Consider the following 19,968-nt stretch of genomic DNA (forward strand, 5'->3'; position numbering starts at 1 on the left):
TCACACACTGGAGACAATGAGGAACCCAGAATCAACTCCCAGGGTAGAGCTACAGGTAAAAATGTTAGTGCTCCTAAATCCCATAGATATCCAGGCCAACATCTTCACAGGGCAACTCATCTCCTGAGTGCAGCTTTAAGTATTTCCCTCTCACCATGACCAGTACCTGAGTCACACAGGTACCCACCTCACATCACAGTGGCTGTGCCAAAGGCAGAGTCACAAACCACACTGCAAGTCTGTATCCCAACTTACTTCCATTTAAAACATCTAAACTCCAAGATACAGATCAAAAAAGCTGGCACCTAAACCTGAGGATACCATTGACACCTCCAAATTCGCCATGAAATGGCTTGAGAAACCCAGGTCCTCCAACTTAATGGTGTGGGCTGGAGTCACATATGCAATCACAGCCTCTCAGTGGTTTGATGAGACCTGGAAGAGCTTTAGGTCTTGGTTACTTTAGTAACCAAGTGGTTTCCTCCCTCTCCTTTCCAGAATGACACATCCCAGCAGTCAGGCCATCCTGGGAGACATCACAAGAGTCCTAGCCTTGAAGCAATGGCAAATTACTCCCAGGACCCCTCAAACATCAGCATGGTCCCTCCTCTCAGTGTCCAGCAGCTGCCCCTGCCCTGCTACACTGCCTGGCTGGTTTCATCTCAGGCTGCACTACACGTCTTTGCCTTGCACATAAATTCAGATGCAGCATTTCAGCTGTCAGCTGGAATATTTCAGCTGCAATATTTCAAGCAATGTGTCTCACAAGGCTAACAGAGGAGTCCAATGTAGTTATCCCCTTCTTCCAAGGGAAAGGATTGAGATTTAACTCCTAAAATACTCATCTGACATCAAAACCAGCAAGAACATTATTTAAGTTTCATATTCAAAGCTCCTCCTGTATGTTACACACCACAGCACCAGCACAACTGACCTCTGCCTGGCAACCCTCAGGTGTTTGCTTTAGAAAGCTGAGAGCACATCCTGCAGGCTGCCCTACACTGACAAGCAGCAGAAAGGTCACAGGCAAGCAAAGGCAGTTGTTGCAGCTGCCAGTTTGTTAAACAAGGCTTTTAATTAATGGAAGGAGAGAGTAACTTCCTTTTGCAGCCTCCTAGGTGAGGAATGAAATTAGCCTGCATCTTTGTCTCTTCTGTTTGTCAGAGAGATGTTCAGAAGGGTCCAAGTGAAGATTAGGGTGCAGGCAAGGATTGTGCTGAGAGTCCTTGTACAGGGCAGTAAGTACTTCAAAGTACCTAAGCTCTACCTGCACTACTTTTATAAGTAAATAGAATCAGAGAATCGTTAAGGATGTAAAAATACCTCATTGGGTCCAACTATTAACTAAACACCACCAGATCCACCACTAAACTATGTCCCTAAGCACCACATCTATACATTTTCTGAACATTTCCAGGCATGGTGACTCAACCACTTCCCTAGGCAGCCTGTTCCAGTCCCTGACCACCCTTTCTGTAAAGAATTTTTTTCCTCATATCCAAACTAAACCTCCCCTGGCACAACTTGAGGTGGTTAGCTATACATGAATACTCTCTCTCCAGCTGATGTTCCTCTCTCTCGAGTTGGGTGCAGCTTCTTCCCCTGCTACAGCATCACCACCGAGGCACGTGGCTCTCACTGCAGAACACACACTCCAGGTAGCTCAAACACAGCCAGAGTAGCCAAATTTCTGTGTGCTACTTGATGCTTTCACAGGTATGATTATGCCATACTATAAGGTGGCCACCAAAATAGGTTTGTCTCTAGACAGCACATCTGAAACCCCAGCCATCCAGCCTGGCCAGCAGCTGCTTCCCAGGTGTGTGTGGGGGGGTTGGAGAGATGTCAGGCAGTTGGATGTGTAGCTCCCACATGCTCTTGGGCATCCTTGGGCAGTGTGGAGACTGCCTGCAGCAACACCAGGCAGCCTGGCTGGCTGCTCAAGCCCAGGCAGATGAAAGCTGTCTCAGGTGTAGAGGCACCAGCTCCATCCCCATCTTGATGTGCTGTGGATGTGCTCAGTGGCTCTGAAGAGCTGGAAGAGCTCCTAGGAGCTGAGCTCCTTTGAAAAGCTGGCTGTGCTCCTGGGTGCTGAGTGCCTTTTCACAAATACTGGCTCAGAGTATATGATTAAGCCTTTATTTTGGTCTCTTTACTGTCCAAATAACCTAATTACCCTTGCTCTCTGAAAGGCTGTGGGTGAAAGCAACAGAGGCATCCCAAGCACAGAAGGCTTGGTCTGTGCTGCTTTGTCATATTTTAGCTCTCAAACACTCTCCTGCATGGTTATTAACACCATTAAGTGTTATTCTGGCAGCAGAGCTGCTGGAAAATGCTGTGAATTACCTTTTCAGCAATGGGAATCCAGAATCTGCCTGTTAGCAGCAAAACCCAGTTTCTTTTATGTGCAGAATTTGTTGCTCACTTTTCCTGTCAGGTTTTTCTTGTGTAAACCCCACAGTGTTTACAGCATTAATACTAATGCATATTTATAATAGCCTTTTTTTACTCAGTGCAAAATAACTAATACCTCAAAATAGCTTTTATTTCTAGGTTTCTTTAAGAGAGCAGGGTAGGAAAACACAAGAGCTATGCTTGCTTTTCTAGAAAGATGTTGCTTTGAGACAAAAATAAGCTTGAAGCATACAAAATTTCCTATTTTTTCACCTGGAACCTGGGATGACCAAGGGGCAGAGGAGGGAAGTTACTGTTCCTGTTATTTCTGTAGAGAAGAACTGAGGGTTTCAAACCCTGCTTGCTCTTTGAGTTAGTCATCAGCAGGCTGAGGGTAGGTCACATTCACCTGGTGCTTTTATATTTCAAGTTGTAAATGAAACAGATACAGAGGTGTTTGGCTTTAGCACTGCAAGGTGAAACATCCATGTCCTTACCTTCAAGGGCACTGTGGTTGAAGGTGAAACAGTGGTTCACCTCCTCAACTTGCTCTGCTCAGTGCACTGTAGAGCAGTGGTGGCTGCTCTAAGAGCTAGCTCAGATGCCTGTGCACCAGGATGCCTTTTCCATTCATTTCTGAACCATTTTATCACACTATTAATAGAAAAAAAAAGGTGCTGTGCTCATTTCTTAAAAACAAACTCACTCAGATGTGAGTGATGTAATCAGTGTCCTGATCCATCATGCTTTCCATGGATCTTAAATCCAACTGCTGGTGGCCTCTTCTGGTCACAGGCATCACACCTGGCCCCAGCCAGTGCCTAAGGAAGTTTGAGGCTCCTGATAGTTCAGTCAGGATTGTACCCAACACAATCATCAGGCCTTGAGTCATTCCAATGGAGGAACCTGCATCAACGAAGTGGCAGAAACCTTCACTACTCCTTAGCCAAGATATAAAGTCAACAGTTTAAGCTGCTGAATGTTAGGAGATTTGTGTATGTAAAATTACAAGGAACATATTGCTTCCCCCAGATCCAGGTGCACAACATTTTGTTCAAGTTCTTTCTTTAATTTTTCAGGGTCCATACTACTGCCAGTGAGTTCTGTAACAGTTTAGTGCCAAATACACCTTCACACAAAACAGTTGTGTCCCTTTTAAACTGATTTTGGCATATGCACATGTATTTATGTGTATGCAAAAAGTCATAGGCTAGCATAACATTTCACATTGAGAACAGTGATCTCTCCACACAAGCAATAAAACTGTTTTGGTTAGAACCTAAACATTCATCACTAAGTTTAAAATAAAATTACCTAAACTTCAGCACTGTAAGCCAAGACAGAACAGGTTTATACAAAACTGGAAGTTTTTCTATCCTAATCCATTAAATTACACTTAGCTGTAATAGCTTCTTGAAATCCCCACACTGAATTACCTCTGGAGTCTGAGATCTCTAACTGATCTTGAGGCTTAGGTCTGCATCACAAAAACAAATGAGAAATGGTTTCATGGCATATCTATACCATAATGCAGCAGGACTATGGCAGCACAATAGCTTATGGATGTAAGTGCAATTACAAAACCATGAGAGAGTGGAAAATGAGGCACATCATTACCCTTGCTCCCATGAACCTGTCTTTCAGCACGATCCAAGAAAGCAAGAAGACAAAAGCTTTGTTACAACAGAACAGGGCAGAGACATCTGTGGCTGTCAGCTTCTTTAAAGCCAGTAAATACAGGTAGTTAGTCAAAGTCCACAGAATAGAAAAGGGAGCAGTCCTTTTAAGAAAGAGTTTCAGCGTCAGACCATCTTCACCAAAAATCCGACTGCATTCCCTAGGAAAAGAGAAGAGTTTCAGTCTCAGCTAGGATTTGCCTTCACATTCACTCCAGCACAACAAACATTCATTAGACTTTTATCACGTTCAATTAAGTGCTTTTCCTAACTACTCTGTGCACCCACGAGGATCCATTATTTAATTCACGTAGAGAAAATAACCTCCAATCTTCTTAAAACAGCAATTTTGCAAATTGAAAAGAAGTAACTTACCTGGAATAATCACACTCTGTGCAACAATAATCCCAGAGACTCACACTGAAATGAAGGTTATCTGTAATGCTCTGACAGTTCCCAGACTCTGCCTCCGAGGCCGTGAGCACAAGGATTATAACCACCATTTTTTCTCTGTGGCTTGCCAATTTTTATTTGCACTGCTCCAAACCCTGTTTTTATTCTTATTGAAATATATTCTCATGTATGGCCAAGTAAGCTTTGAGAATTGCCAGACACACCACCCACAAGGCAGTAGGACTGAGTCAGGCAAACAGGAGAGTGAGAGGAGGAAGGAAAAGGGAGGGAAGAGTAACAACTTCGTTTTATTATACAGTGAAAAGCTGTGATTGCTAAAAGGCATTTCCTTGTGGATTAAGTTGCAAACAAAGTCTCTAGTTTCCCAAATACTGTCACACACAACTTAAGTGACCTGTTTGCTTCTCAGGATTTCATGAAAGAGAAGGGTCAGCTCAGTAGACACTGCTCTGCACAAAGTGGCACCTGCATGGGCTAAGGGGATACTAAGGACAGCTAAAGTAAAGGCACATCGAATCCTCAATTGGTTTGGATTGGAAAGGACCTTAAAGACCATCTAGTTCCAATCCCATTGCTCTGGGCAGGGATATCTTCCACTAGACCAGATTACTCAAAGCTCCCAGGTCAGATGCAACCTGGCCTGCATCACTGAACCCCTCCTGGAACATCTCTACCTCTCCCAAATGGGGAAGGATGTTTTTTAGCAACTCTGCATTCTCAGTTAAAGGTATTCCTGAAGATATTCCCAGTATGCTTCACTTCTTGACATGGCAGGCTCTGTGACATGTCTGTTTAGAACCTGAGAGTTCCCACAAGTGAACATTTCATGCAACCCAAACAGCAATGGAGTGAACCAAGGCATCATCAACCTGCAGCAAATCCTTCTGAGACAACATGAAGGGACCAACCTAAGTGCCATGAGGCCTCAGGGCCCCAAAGTATTCACTGCCAAACATGGCTGTGTTTGGAAGATTGCTAAAACATTCATTATGCAGAACTAATTAGCAACTTCAAAGACTGCATTGCATTGTGAACTCAAACCCACTTGTTATTTAGGGAGTGGGGGGGACAGTGTGATAATTATCCTGATTTGGAAGACAAAATAATTTTCAGGGCCACAACCATTTTTAGTAATTCCTGGGAATTCTGCTGTTAGAAACACTGTAGTTTTTGACTATTAATATTGAAACCATCACTCTCATTTTGAGGAAAGTAGAATAATAACATCTGTGTAATAAATGAGATCAGCCACATCTTAATCTAAATAATTCTATGATTCTACTTAATACCAATTCATTCCCTGCTGCCACTAAGACAACCTGGGGTACAAAGCAGTCATTTCTGGTGATTATAAATTCCACTCTTAAACTCTGTGTCAGGGTGTCCAACAAGTTAACACTCAGGCAGGCAGATCTGCTAATTATCTCCTTCACTCTAGTTGACCTCGACACTCTCAGAAATCAACCTGTTCTCCAAAGATCAGGACAGAAATGTTTCAAACAGGAAAATGAACAGCTAGTGGTGTGTATCATTTACCTGAGCTGCAAAGCAAATACTCAGTGAAGCAAATAAATGAATGCTTAACTTTGATTGTAGGCTTTTGTATCACTGATTTTTAACTAGAGTTAAAGGTGATGAGTGTTCCCTGTGTGAGAATGCGCTCACTGGTAGCACTTCAATGTTCCTTGACACAGAGATACAGAAGTTTATATTTAAAAGATGACTCCCTTTGGGAATTATGTGGATGCAGAAGGTGATTCTGGGCTCAGACTACTCTCACCTCAAGACAAGTCGATGCACCATGTCTGTGTCACCGTTACATGACATCAGAGCTGGGATGTCCCATCTCCTGGCTAGGACAGCTCTGGGTTGTGAACTACAGACCTGCATGGAACCTGCTCTCTCCAGCCCAGTGGGAATTCTGCCATTAGTTTTGGTGCATGATTGGATTATTACATAGTTGTGAATCCAGCCTGCCCCAGAAGCTGTCGGGATCTTAGAGGAAACAAGTCTGTGCTGTATTAAAGCAAGAGAGAAAGGTGTCAGGGCTGCCTACAGTAATGCAGGGCACAGTTAGGTACCCAGATGCCAGAATGGGTCAGGTTTTGCTGTCCTGCAGATCTCTGGGATGTCTGCACACAGACAAACCCAGAGCAGAGTCAGGAGGGTGGAGTTCAAAGTGCCCTTGACAGGGTGAATCCTGGAAGGAGGAAGGCTCAGTGATTATTATATTACTCTGGGTTGGACTCTGGGCTGATCAGCTATTTGGGAGAGGCAGTTGTGGCAGCTCCAGCAGTGTCACTTATCTCTGAGTCCCCAGAAGCAATGGGAGGGATGAGCAGAGATTCACAGCTAGGAAAAGAAATCTGGAAATACTTCACAGGCCCCAGGCAATGAGCTGCTTAAGCAGATGGAAGAGCCTCTGTCACACACAGCCAGTGTACAGTGACCAGACAAAACAGGAGCTGGTGGTTCCTCACCTCTCAATTAAGAACATACAGCAAAGACTGTGACAGGGTCGTGCTGAGCGAGACAGAGTCTTGATGAGTTCACTTCTGTGCCTAGGAGAGCTCCATGAATAATGCTCAGACAATGAGGAGATGGGGAGAATATTTTCCCAGTCATGGCTACAGCAGATTGCCTGAGGCTTTGTGAGGGCTGGGTGCTCAGTGGTTAACTCAGCCTCTTCGACATGCAACTAAAATTAAACTTGCAGCAGTCATCAGACATGGCAGTGATTAAAACCCTGGGCTCAGGAGAGAGGGCTCCCTGCATCCCTCCCCACAAAAATATCATTTGCAGGCTGTTGAGTTAAAGGCACAGACATGTTTAAGGGCAGCTGACCCTGAAACTATGACACAAACTATTTTCAAATGCACAAGAAGTCTATTTAAAACCTGCCCTCTAACATAAATAGCTCTTTTTATTTGCAGGTAGCCCTCAGCCATCAGCTCTGGGCAGTGTGCCATGCTCTCAGGAATTTCAGCACCTCAGGCAGTAATGGAGCTTTGCCTCTGGCACCCACTAAATAGTCTGTGTGGCCTCTTGTCTATTCTGGTGCCAGTCCCTGTGCAAGAATGGGCTTATTCACCCCTGAGAGCACTGAAACCTCTGGAGTGAAACCCAGCAGCTGTTTTTAAACAGCTCACAGAAGAAACAGCTCACAGATGCTACCTGGGGCAGTAGGAATACAGAGACTGTAATTATATCACCCAGATTAGAACTTGGCAAGGCCACAGTGACATTAGGGCAGCAAGCAGCACTGCAGGACCTTCTGTGAGCACAAGTCATTCAGTCCTTCTTTCTACATGATGGCATCTGCAGCAATAAAATATCTTCCAGCTCTGTTGCAGGAGACACACACCAAACAGAGGACACTGGTGAACTGGTTTTCAGGACTGGCTGAATCCAGCATTAAGAAAGAGCCTGTCCAGGTGTACTTGTCTGCTCAAGAGCTGGAGCAAAAGGAAAGGGAATTCTGTGGGAGTCTCTCATATGAGCAGTGCCTGGCTCAGGGGGCAGCACCAAGGAATGCTGTCTCCTGCAGGAGTCATCCATGGGAAGCCTAGTTTTGTGTTGATGGTCTTCACCCCTACTGTTGAGTTGTTCAGGGTTGGAGCAGTTTCAGGCAACAGAGAGCCTTGTCCCTTCTCTGAAAAGCCCTTCACAGTGAAGATCTGGATTTGCAGTGCTATTCCATAAGTGGCTGAGAAAGTTGGACTGAGCTACTGCTGCAACACAGAGGGAGAGATTTGTGGGTGACAAACCTGCAGATGACTGAAAATACAAGCTACTTATGGCTCTGTTTTCACTTCAAGTGTTGCTCACTTCTTGCTATCCTGCTTGCTAGGAAACCAACTTTTCCCAACATGTTTGTATTCATTAAACCTGCACCTACCAACACTCTCCCTTTTCAGTGCCTCAAGGCTGCAGAGCACCTGTAGCACTCACCTCACCTGTTACACCGTGGGTATATTCTGGCAGGAAGATGCTGAATGTCACAGTGTTTGTCCTTGAGAAGCCAAGGTGGCAGATGGGGAGGCAAAATTAGTATCATCCACCTATTCCAAATCACAGCTCTGTTAGTATCTTAAGTCAAGTCTGTGCAGTCTGCTGTGGTAAATACTGACAGGGTTAGATTTCCTATTGCTGAGCTTTCTGATCATTTGATCCACCAGAAATGGAAGGAGTTTCAAACCCTTTATGTGGAATATACCTTTTATCTACAATATTGAGGGGGTACCATGAGCTGTGTCTGCTGCCTCAAGACAACCAAGATATTTTACCAAAAGACAGCAGGGAGTTAATGACCATGAGTTATTTTCTAAGACCACAATATTGATTTCTAAGGTAAACTGTGAAAGGCAAGAAATACACAATTTATAATCCCAAATACTATAATAATTGAATCATAGAATGGTTTGGGTTGGAAGGGACCTTTAAGACCATCTAGTTCCATCCCCCTGCCATGGGCAGGGTTGCCACCCACTACACCAGTTTGCTCCAAGCCCCATCCAACCTGGCCTGGAACACTCCCAGGGCTGGGGCAGTCACAGCTTCTCTGGGCAACCTGTGCCAGTGCCTTACCACCCTCACAGGGAAGGATTTCTTCCTAATATCTGATCTAACCCTGCCCTCTGTCAGCTTGAAGCCATTCCCACTTGTCCTGTCACTCCAGGCCCTTGGCACAAGTCCATCTCTCTTGTAGCTCCTTTAAGTACTTAGGGGCCTAAACCTTCCAGAAAGCCAATCTTAAGTTGGTGACAGCAACTCCAATCGTTCCAAGTGGGATTTATTAAAGGAACAGTGGCTGTCTACAGCTTTGCCAGCCCAGGGCAGCACTCTGCAAGTCACTCATACAATCACTGATCTCTGCCAAGATATCATAGACACTGTTTGTTCAGATCCAGTGGGAATATCTGCTGGACAAAATGTCAGATGTCTTTAAAGCTCCTCGCGAGTAACTACATCCTCCAGAAACACAAAGACAAATCACCTCTGGACTCTGAGGCAGGCCTGGATTCACTGCAGGACAGGTTTATTGACAAGAATTAGCTACTCCACAGGAATAAAGCCAGCAAACAGAGCAACAAAAAAAATATTACAAAATGTAATGAAATGCTTTGTAACAGGAACAATATCAAGAACACAAACAAAGTAAATATATAAAAAATTGATGCAGCTTTGAAAATACCCCTGTATTGGGTAGGAGGTTGGGTTAAATGACCTCCAAAGATCCTTTCCAAAGTAAACATATGACTCTCTGAATTTAAAATCTACAAGGGTTGCTTTTCAGTTAAGTCATCAGAAAATCAGTAACTCATCCTGAAGAGATGTCCATCCTATATCCAAGGAAGAGTTTGGATAGTCAAGTTGTAACAAGGCATAGACCAAATGGAATCATAGAATCATCAAGGTTGGAAGAGACCTCTTAGATCATCAAGTCCAATATTAACCTGTCACTGTTGTAACCCCTAAACCACATCCTCCAGCACCAGATCCAGACACCTCTTAAACACTTCCAGGGATGGTGACTCCACTACCCCCTTGGACAACCTATTCCAATGCCTGATAAAATCATCCATGATAAAATCATCACTTTTACCTAGGGATACAAATTCCTGACATATCTGGAATAAGAAATACGCTGGGAAGATGCTCATCAGTTCTAACACCAATCTCTTGATTCCACACTTCCAGAGCCGCTGCACATCTCTGTGTGTGCAGAAATTCCTCTGGGCATGTAAGCATGTGCCCTCAGCTTTAAAGGCTGAACTCCTAACAGCTGGGGAAATGTATCAATTATTTAAGCACAGTTGTTTAATGCATTGCCACAAATGCTTTGCCTAAAGTTTCGCTCCGATGGAAAGAAAACCAACCAAATGCAGAGAATCTATCTGCAGGGATATTTATTCTCACCTTCTTTCTTACCTGCTGTGCATTTGTTATTACCTTACCCCATATGCAGAATCCAAGCTGACACTGTGAATGTTCTCACAAACACTCCAGCAAAAATCTGAATGAAGGTATCATTAATGTACAAAGCACCAGGGTTTGCAGAGAAGCAGCTAATTAAGTGCAACTGTTCAATTTCAGTCATGCTGATTTGACAGAAATGATAATTTAGGGCCAAATTACATCCCAGATCCTGGCAAAAACAACCAAGGCAAAGGTTTAGCCCTGCTACACTCCAGCCTGACAGTCACAAATTGAATTCCCTGTGTGCTCAGTGACAGCTGTGCTGAACCCTCTGTCAGTGGGAGTCAGGTACAGGCCACGTGCTGGTTAATACCTGGTGGAACAGACAATTCTGCTGAAGTCAATAAGATTGTTTTCAAACCAAGTCTGCACTGGAATAACAGAACTAGGTTCCAGCTCAAAATGATGCTGTGAATTTCTTCCCTCCATGGACAAGGTGTTTTATCTCTTGGCAAGCTGAATTTTGTTCCATCCTTTAAAGCAGCTCTTACGTCACTGTCAGATCAGAAGAATAATGGAAGTGGAGGAGGAACCGTGAAATGAACTGTCCCAGAATGTGTTGGTACTTTCAAGCCCTGAAGACAGATTAGATATGGTTTTCTTAATATCTGGCTAGGGTGAAGCTAAGACAGTTTGGTCCTGCTGCAGTGCTAGTGGTTGGACTGGATGATTTCTTTGGGTTCCACCCTAACCTTGTATTTCTGGGATTCCCCAGTGGCTACTGAAGAGGAATTTACAAATTTCCAGCCCTGCAGCCTAATGTTAGTGCTGTGGACACCTTTGCACCTGAGGTTGAGAGTTCAATTACAACATGCAGCCATGGGATGTAAGGAAAGGCTGGAAATGGAGGGATGTCTTTCCCTGATCCACAACAGAGAGGAAGAGATATTTCAATGTGGAGCATGGCAGAAGACAGGGCAAAGTCTTCACACCATTTCCTCAGGATTACAGCCACTGAGCTGTGCCAACTTACCCCTCAGAGCCACAGGGGAGGAAACCAAGAATCTGCGAACTGCTTTACCTCCTACCCCACACCAAAGAGAGCAGAGAATGTTATTAGGATGTTCTTCCTCCATACTATGATCCAGGAGGAGGACAGAGCAGTTTTTATTCTGCTATACTTGCCGACCATAGAAAACAAGTCATGATCTTCCACAAGGAAACCACCTCCCAGCTCTGAGCACCTTTTTTCTTGGCTGTGAGCTGCTTTGGTTGCACTTAACACTACTGTTCTATCACAAATGGACCAGAAGATTAATGGCCTGATCCAGACAAGAACACAAAATGTAGAGATATTAGATAATATAACAGCAAGATTATAAGCAAATTATTGACCTTTTCAGCCCATTAGAAAACTCTGTAACAGTCAATTATCCATTTTTTCAGCATATATCACTTCAGCCTTCTGTAAACTATTTATGAGTGAGATTTTCTGCAGCATGACCTTTATTCTGCCTTGTGACAACATGGGTCAAACTGAGCAAAGCAGTGATCTCGGTCCTCAGAAATCAGATTGTTTAAAGGAGTATTGCCAGGCAAAAGCCTACCTGAACTTTTTGATTGGAGACTGCTTTTCCTGTGCAGTTGCAAGATGCCCAGAATAATAAATGGGAAAAATCATAATGTTCCAGTTTGTTGAGAACCAAGTCATGAAAAAAGGACAGTCAAAGGTCTCAAATGTGATTTTGACAAACTGTGTGGTCCCCACCCAGGAGGAAGAGACGGACAGAATGATCAGAAATCTCCAAATAAGCTTGAGAAATGTGGATGTGCAAGACTGGCATCTTGTCTGTCCTTCAGCTTCTTGGCTGCTGCTCTCTGTGTGCGTTTGTGTTCCTTCCTCTCCTGGAAAAGAAAGAATAGAAAAAAGAGGAGTTGCACATATAATGAATGCATTCAAAACAATTCTTGGCAAAGTCTCCCCTTCTGATCCAGCCACAAAATCCCTTGCCTTCTCCCTGTAATTCCTCTGTGTCCTATAAATACTGAAATCCTGCACAAAAATATTTTCATAATACTGTTTCAGTCACTTCAAGGGGCAGGAACAAAACACAAATACAACACTGAGGCCTGAGGTAACAGTGTTGTGGTTAAGCTGTTGTCAGTCTTTGCTTTATCAGCCCTTGTCTCCCCCTGTCAACAAAGCTCCAGAACAGAACTACATCCCTTGGAACCAGCAGCACTGTAAAGTCAATTACTGTGCATGTGTGCAACAGAAAAGCTCTCTGAGCCTGTAGTTCTGGAGCCAGGAACAAGTTCTTATTAGTCAAGATTTTAACTCAAGAATCACTTATTTTATTTGCAAGCTGTGAGGGGAAAAAAGAAACAGTTTGGTGGGTTTATATACCTAAGTGGAGAAAGGCTTTTTGCAGTCAAGTCAGTGTACTTACATTTTTGAAGTTATTAAAGGAAATGAGACAAAAGTGAAGCTTGGCATGCCTAGAAATAAACCTCTACAAGTAAACAAGAAGGAATCAGAAAGTTGTCATATCCCACTTTAATGCAGTGCTTTTCAGACCTGACCTGCAGACCACTGCAGATTTCCTAAGAGAATGGAGGCAATTTAATCTCCCTGACTCACAACTTGGTCTCCAGACACATCTCCCAGAGATGTAACCCATGAACCCTATTTTGGTTTTATAGATCCCAGCTGAAAACAACAAGGAGCACTAACACTGCTGCCCCATGAGCTCACATGGCAGCATTGAGCTCCAGCCATGTACCCTGTTAGACCATATCACATCAGTGTGATAGAAGAAATAGGAAAAAATCATCTAAAAATCATGACCTGAAGCTGTTCTTAACTACTACTATCAATTATCAGTTACATCAACACATGATGTGATATATATGAGAAACAACATGATTTTAAGAGGAGCTATAGCTCCACTGCAGTGAGGGCATACACTGTCCTACACACAACTTAAATGTGACAAAGGTCCTGTTCCAGACTCACATTTACCTTCCTTTTATATTAACATTTCTGCTACAGCCACAAAGAAATATCAAACTGAGGTTCCAAGTTATTACTTTAGACCAACATCACATCTGAAAAAAATTCATCATAGCAGGGAGCACATTTGTAATCAAGAATTTTCCTAACCAGGACATGGAGCTTTTTGCAGTTGTAATTGTATGCTGTGTTTTTTGCTAAAAATAATCAGTATTTGATGGCTCCATTGTTTAGTGGTGATGAAAGAATTCAAGTAAAATTACAGGTTTATTAAAAACATGCAGAGGATAATCAGCCACGGGTCTGAAAAGACAAGTATCCTTTGAGCACTCTCTTTGGCTGCTGAGAGAAAATAGATATTTCTATGGGCCTAATAATGACTGACACCCCCTATTAAAAGGTAAATTGCAGTTTATTTGCAAGTTAGAATGGATTAAAAAGAATATACAATGTACCATCCACTTGCAGGCCTTCCTGCTAAGCAAAACCACCATGCAATTAGTCCTTCTTCAGCTAACAGTTAAAATAATCATAAAATGATAGAAGAATAAAGCACCTTGTGTTTTCTATTTTTCAGTCACTAACTAATGATGTGATTGCTGTTACTGTGCATGACACTGCCAGTGGCATTTGACTTGGATTTTACAGTCTGAACATTAGGGAAAGGCACAGAAATACAAACTTGTTGCAAGGTTTACCTTGGGTTTAAAGACCTGCATAAGTTTTAGCCTGATTAAATGAACAGTGGGGAGTTTCTGTAAGTGCTTAATGAGTGGAATTCATCCCATGTGATGTAGTTAGCAAAGAATTGTGTATTCAGGCTAAACATGTTGTCTAGGGCCCCTGTAATGGTAATGGAAAGGCATGAGAAGAGGGTAGTTGATTCTATCCCTGTATATGTATCTAAGCCCACTGGAGGCACTTATCTCTCCCCAGACTGGATGTTTGCATTTCATTTAAGTGAAATTGAGAGTGATCTCCAGCCAAAGCGACATAGTAACTTGACAGCTGCTTTCAAAATCCATGGGATGTGCACACCTAACTCTGGGCCAAAGAATCAAAAGGAGAAGGTAAGAAACATCTTTAAAAATAATTACAGGGCTTGAACTCAAAGACACAGGGTGAGCAGGCACACAGATCATGCTAAAGAGGTTTAAGGATTTCCAAGTCAGGAAGATGGGGCTGGAACAAGCTAGGAATTAGCACCTTTGTTCAGACATCAAATGATATGCTAATGAGGAGACAACAAATTGATCAGCCAAAGTGGTTGGTAGACAGCATTTTGCAATTAGCAAGGCAGGAGAAATCCTCGGAGTCTGCATTTAGGTTGGACTGAAACAAACCAATTGACTTACTCTGGCAAGAGCACAGAAACAATCTGAGAACTCAGCGAGGATGAAATGACAGATCAAAATGCAGATGTCACTGCAGGTGGCACGAGGAGATGACACTGGATAAAAGCAAACTATGTGAAAGGCAGTGAGCAGAGATACCCCTGCATGGTCTTTTGGTCTGTAGTGTAATTATTATTGGGATGTCTCTGTGACAAGATGGTAACAGAAAAGCATTTTGCTTTTGCTTTTCAGAAGAGTCAGATGAGGAAAATCAAAACCTACAGCTTTTCATCTGAACCCTTTTGACTATTTGGCAACTGCACCCTAAAAAAACAGTATTCTTTGTTTACCTACCTGTTAGGTCAGTCCTACTTAGACCTCACTGATGAGGAAGAGAAGATCAGCATAAAAAGGGAAATCAATAAATGCGAAATAAATGCTTAGAAGAATATGGTGTCAAGGCACTACTCAAGTGGCCTAAAGTCCTTTCTTAGAGAAGATGGATTCTGATTTTGGAGGTACTCAAGTGCCAGCAAGCATAGACTTATTTCAGCCTGATATCTGCAAAAATGAGAATAGATCAGTTTTCTGCTCTCTTAGCTTTGATTTTTAGTGCAAGCTGCTGTATCATCCAATCCTTGCAGCAATAATCACCTCCAATACCTTTTTTGAGGCTTTCCATCAAGAGAGTACTCCTGGAGTATGAGATCCCTCTGTTTTCCAACACAAGAAGAACAGGGCTGATTCTTGCTGCCATTGTTGGTGAATTGACAAGAGGAAGGTTCATCTTCCCCAGTTCCAGTGTACAAGGGAGATCCAACCTGTTCTTCCTCCCCTTTTTGCTCAGAGTATCTACACAGGCAGTCTGCAAAGGACCTGGACAGTTAAGTTATTTCAGTCATTTAATCTCTCTCTCCTCCTCAGCAGACTCAAAGGCCTGTGGCTGCATGTTAAAATTGCTCCTATCCCATCCCTGCTGCTGATGGATAGACACCATGGTGAAGAAGTTAGTGTTCATAATACCTACAAGTTGATTTGAGCTAATCTTCTGCAGTAAAATGGGTGACACATTCCTGATGGAAGCCCTGATGAGCAGCTGATCGATGATCTGAACTGTGATGGTCTTCCCTAGATATCCTTCCACCTGTTGCTCCTTCTCTTCCTCTTCATCAGACCATCCATGGTATGAGCTGTGGTTGTCATTGTCTTTGAGAAGGAACTGGGTGGCCAGAAGGAACAGCCTGGCCAGGCTGAAGCTGAGGAAACACAATCACTTTGCAAAAACTAACTTGTGTGCTAAGGTTAATCAACTTGCAAGATCTTCTGTGCCTACTGGAGATAAGATGTCTCAGATATCTTACACATTACATGTACCTGCTGAATCCCAGGCCTTGTCCTCCCATCCTGCTTCCTTCCCTCCTAACCCCAGTTTGCACACAGGCACAGGAAGGACTTTTATTGTCAACATGCTCAGACTCTGCCCCAAAGAGACAGACTCAAGAGGCCTCTCGCAGGCATGCGGCGGCGCCGGCAATGCGGCTGTTGTGCCTACCTGATCTGCTCTGCCTCTCGACTCTGCTGTGCCGACAGATTCCCGAGGGACTTCGATTCTGCAGCTCAAGAATGGGAGCAGCAGAATCTTCAGCAACAGATAGAGGGGAGAGCTGCCTAGTCATGCCTCTGTGTCTGCTGGGGCAGTTGCCTCCTGGCTTGCATTGGATGACAGATGATCGTGAGGCACCTGAGAAGAAAGAGTTTGCATCAGTTTGGCTGTAAAGTCCCTGGAGGACCGCGGGGCTTGCAGACAGGCTGGCAGTGAAACGCATACAAACGACTCAGCAGCAGAAAGGATGCGCACGGCAAAATTCAAGGTTTCAGCTCTGCTCAGAATAAAGGAAATAAGCAAGTAAATAAATACTTCACTCTCTCCCCCCTTATAGTTAAAAATGTGCTGTATGAAAACCAGTCTTTCCCCTGAAGAAATGAGAGCCCCGTGCTGTGGTATATTCCTAGCCCCACAGTTCCATCCATAGGGTCTGAACAGTCAGAGGAATTGGTACTCACGTGGGCCTCTTCCTGAGCACTGACACTGAATCAGGCCAGAAGAGAGGTCACCATACCCCCTTAGGGTGGAAAGGAGGGCTGAAGAACCACTGCCTCCCAGGGTCAGTGCTGAGAGCCTCTCCAGAGAGATCCTCCTCTTCCCATCCTCCAGAATGATCCTTGAGATTCTTGTACAGAACGAAGCCACGGTCACTGATAGGTCCTTTGAATGAATACTTCTGCTACAGAATTGAAGATTCCAGTTTTAAGGCTTTACCAGGTCAGAATCTCCACATCTTCAAAGAAGTTGCTTTTCCCTCTTCTGCTACATGCAGATAACTCGAAGATGCCACATTTCTCAGGGAGGCTGTTTAGAGGCACGAGGCAGCAGAGAAGACCCCAATCCCAGAAACACCAGTGGTACCAGATGAAAAGTTTTCCAGTGAGTAGGACATCATATTCAATGAGTAAGAGTTTGAAGGACTGGATTAAGAATCAGCAAACAACAGAAAAGAGTGCAGTGTTGGAATCTGGCAGTGTGCCTGCATGTACTCCCAAATTTACTGCAGGTGTCTCTGTAAGAGGTCAACACATGAGCAGCACAAGAGTCTTCTTCTCCCACTGAAAGTCAAGATGACAGGCCATTTTGGCAAGTATAAATGTGTGTTCATGGTTCATTGGAATCATCCACCACTTGTTTTGCAGCTGCTACTTCAACTGTTGACCATCTTACCTCAACCTTCAGAATATACATATACCCAGAGTAGTCACTGACCTTGCCATGACTTAGAAGGATTTAATATAATTGCAATTACTTCACATGGAAAAGAATACAAAAATAGACACAAACCCCATGTGTAAGGCACCAAATGTGCAATAAATATGGCAGAAATCTCAGAGGATGACATTTTTTTGTTGCAACATGAGTCATTCCAGTACACTTTGTGCAAATAACAAGATACCCAACAACATGAAAGTATAATCCAAAGCAAGGAGTGTATTCAGGATTCAAAAGACTGCAGGAATCAAGTCAGCACTCTTTTCCAGAGGAAGCTAGACCTCATGTAACCTTCAACAGACTTAAAGCTGTATTGGAGTCACCAGGTCTAACTACAAAGATTGCAAAGGAAGAGATGCATAGAATATAGAATGATACAGAAAAATCCTCTCTCAGCATATTTAGATCGTTCAAGTTTAATTTTTACCCACCGAGCAGACTAGTGACTGAACCAGCAGTTAACACCCTCGAGACGATCTTTCTCAAAGAGGCTTTTCCCTTTCTCCTCTGTCCAGTATGAGGTAACCCTGACACAAGGTGGACACACAAGTTGAGGTTCCACCTTACCACATAGTCACACCTTGCAATGAAGTCCTACAAATCCAACCAATGCAATAAACAACCCACAGTCTATGACAGCAAACCCACAAGCTGACTTTGAAAAATGAAGACCTATATGATGTCTAAGCACTGTGTTGCCCTTCCTCATTTTTTGGTGAGCTCTTTACAGAGCTTCTTAGAGCCTATTAGATGTTCTCAGACCTTTAAAGAGCCATTCACCTTCATCTACTTACTTTTTAATGGAGAAAACAGCGATCTAATGGCCACACAACTGTCCCCATGACTTTGTTCCACTTGCTTCAAGACTCCAGGTGTTACTTCTCCCACTAATCAAACTAGGATAACATTACCTACTTCATAACACTTAGTAAACATCTTGTAAGTTACTCTGAGGTTGAACAGTGCATTAGAAATGGCAGAACTTGGCCACTCACCCCACCAGAAGCAGCCTAGCATCTTCACTTGACAGCTGAAAGTTAGTTCCAGTCTCCATGAGGTTAAGCCAACCAGTACTTTTGGGGCTAGATGTTCAAAAAGACACTTAGGATTTTTCAGGTCCTCAACTTATAGGAGTTTTGTTTTCAGGAAGTACTTGCTGACTCCCTGTCCTCAGAGAAGCAGCCACCAAGGTGCCTCAACCTAAATCACTCCTCACCTTGATATTCATCATTTAAAGAGATTGCATTATGTTGAAAGACACATGCTATGTCTCAATTCAGATTCAATTTAGAACAAAATCAAGATTCACATTGCACTCAGCAGAAGTCCAGCAGGTGATCCACAATAAAAGTTTGAAGGAAACTTATTTTTCCTCACACGCAAGAAGAACTCTAAGTTATTTGTCTCTGGTATAACAGAGCAGCATGAACCTTCTCCTGTGCAGTGAGAAACTCAGCAGTTGAGACCAAAACTGTAATTCAAGAGATTGCATTTAATTGAAAGTCACTGCTTGATTTACTGAAATCTTTTTCCCTTATACCTGAAAGTTGTCAGCACAGTCATTTAGCAATATTTCATTGTTACAGCTAGAAAGCCTGAGACATCTAAGGCTGCCGAATCTGAACATATTTTAAGGATGTACTTTGACAGGGCAAGTGAAGAGATGTATGCTGGGCTGACTTACCCAAACGTGGATCCAGCAGCAAGGACTACAAATCACCATTTGCACCATTGAGCAATGAAACCACCCACATAGGCAATGTTACCCCACCTGGGAGGAAGGGAAGTAACTGAGGTTCTTTGTCTCACACAGCAACTATCAGCTAGTGAGCACAGATCCACTAAGACCCTTTAAATCTGGAGAGATTAAGATCATCATTTTCCACTGAACTTCCACACAGCTTCATGTATCATACACATTCACAAAGTCCTCATGGTCTTAGGCAGTGAGACCATGTCTTCTCCAGGAAAAACTTCGCTAGGCTGTCAGATCTTGCTGCTAGAAGTGTTCCTTGAGGGTTATAATCGAGTGTCAAAGCAACCCTCTGCCAAAGGGATTGACAAAGTAGGAAAGGGAGAATGGGAAAGGACCACACGTGATTGTATCAGGAAGGTTTTACTGAGTGAAATACACCCGGATTGCTTTTCATTATTGGATAAAAACAAATCCCTGCTCTTTCCTATTTTTTAAAGATTATTTGAAATTTATTACTCTGTTTCAGCACATCTTTGTCCTTACCCTGCAAATGTGGATGCTTTATGGCTTAAGAAGTAAGGCTATTTCTCTGCACTCAGAGACCAAAGGAAAACAAGCAAGGGGACCGATGGCATTTCACATGCTTCCAACAGTCTGTCCTTGCCTTGCATTAATTATTATATACTTATCCCAGTGTACTT

The 19,968-nt window shown here is 43.3% G+C and overlaps 1 protein-coding gene across 1 annotated transcript; it reads right to left on the reverse strand.

Annotated features, from left to right (window-relative positions):
• Positions 1-4,011: 4,011 nt before the first annotated feature.
• On the reverse strand, positions 4,012-16,491 carry LOC103811714 (solute carrier family 35 member F4-like; the record flags this gene model as incomplete). The annotated part of the gene is made up of 3 exons (XM_009084739.1): positions 4,012-4,231; positions 12,011-12,308; positions 16,303-16,491. Coding segments are annotated over 3 exons (707 nt in total), but the record flags the coding sequence as incomplete, so codon positions are not given.
• Between the last annotated feature and the right edge of the window lie 3,477 nt (positions 16,492-19,968).

Source organism: Acanthisitta chloris, unplaced genomic scaffold, assembly GCF_000695815.1.
Source record: "Acanthisitta chloris isolate BGI_N310 unplaced genomic scaffold, ASM69581v1 scaffold620, whole genome shotgun sequence".
Classification (NCBI taxonomy): domain Eukaryota; kingdom Metazoa; phylum Chordata; class Aves; order Passeriformes; family Acanthisittidae; genus Acanthisitta; species Acanthisitta chloris.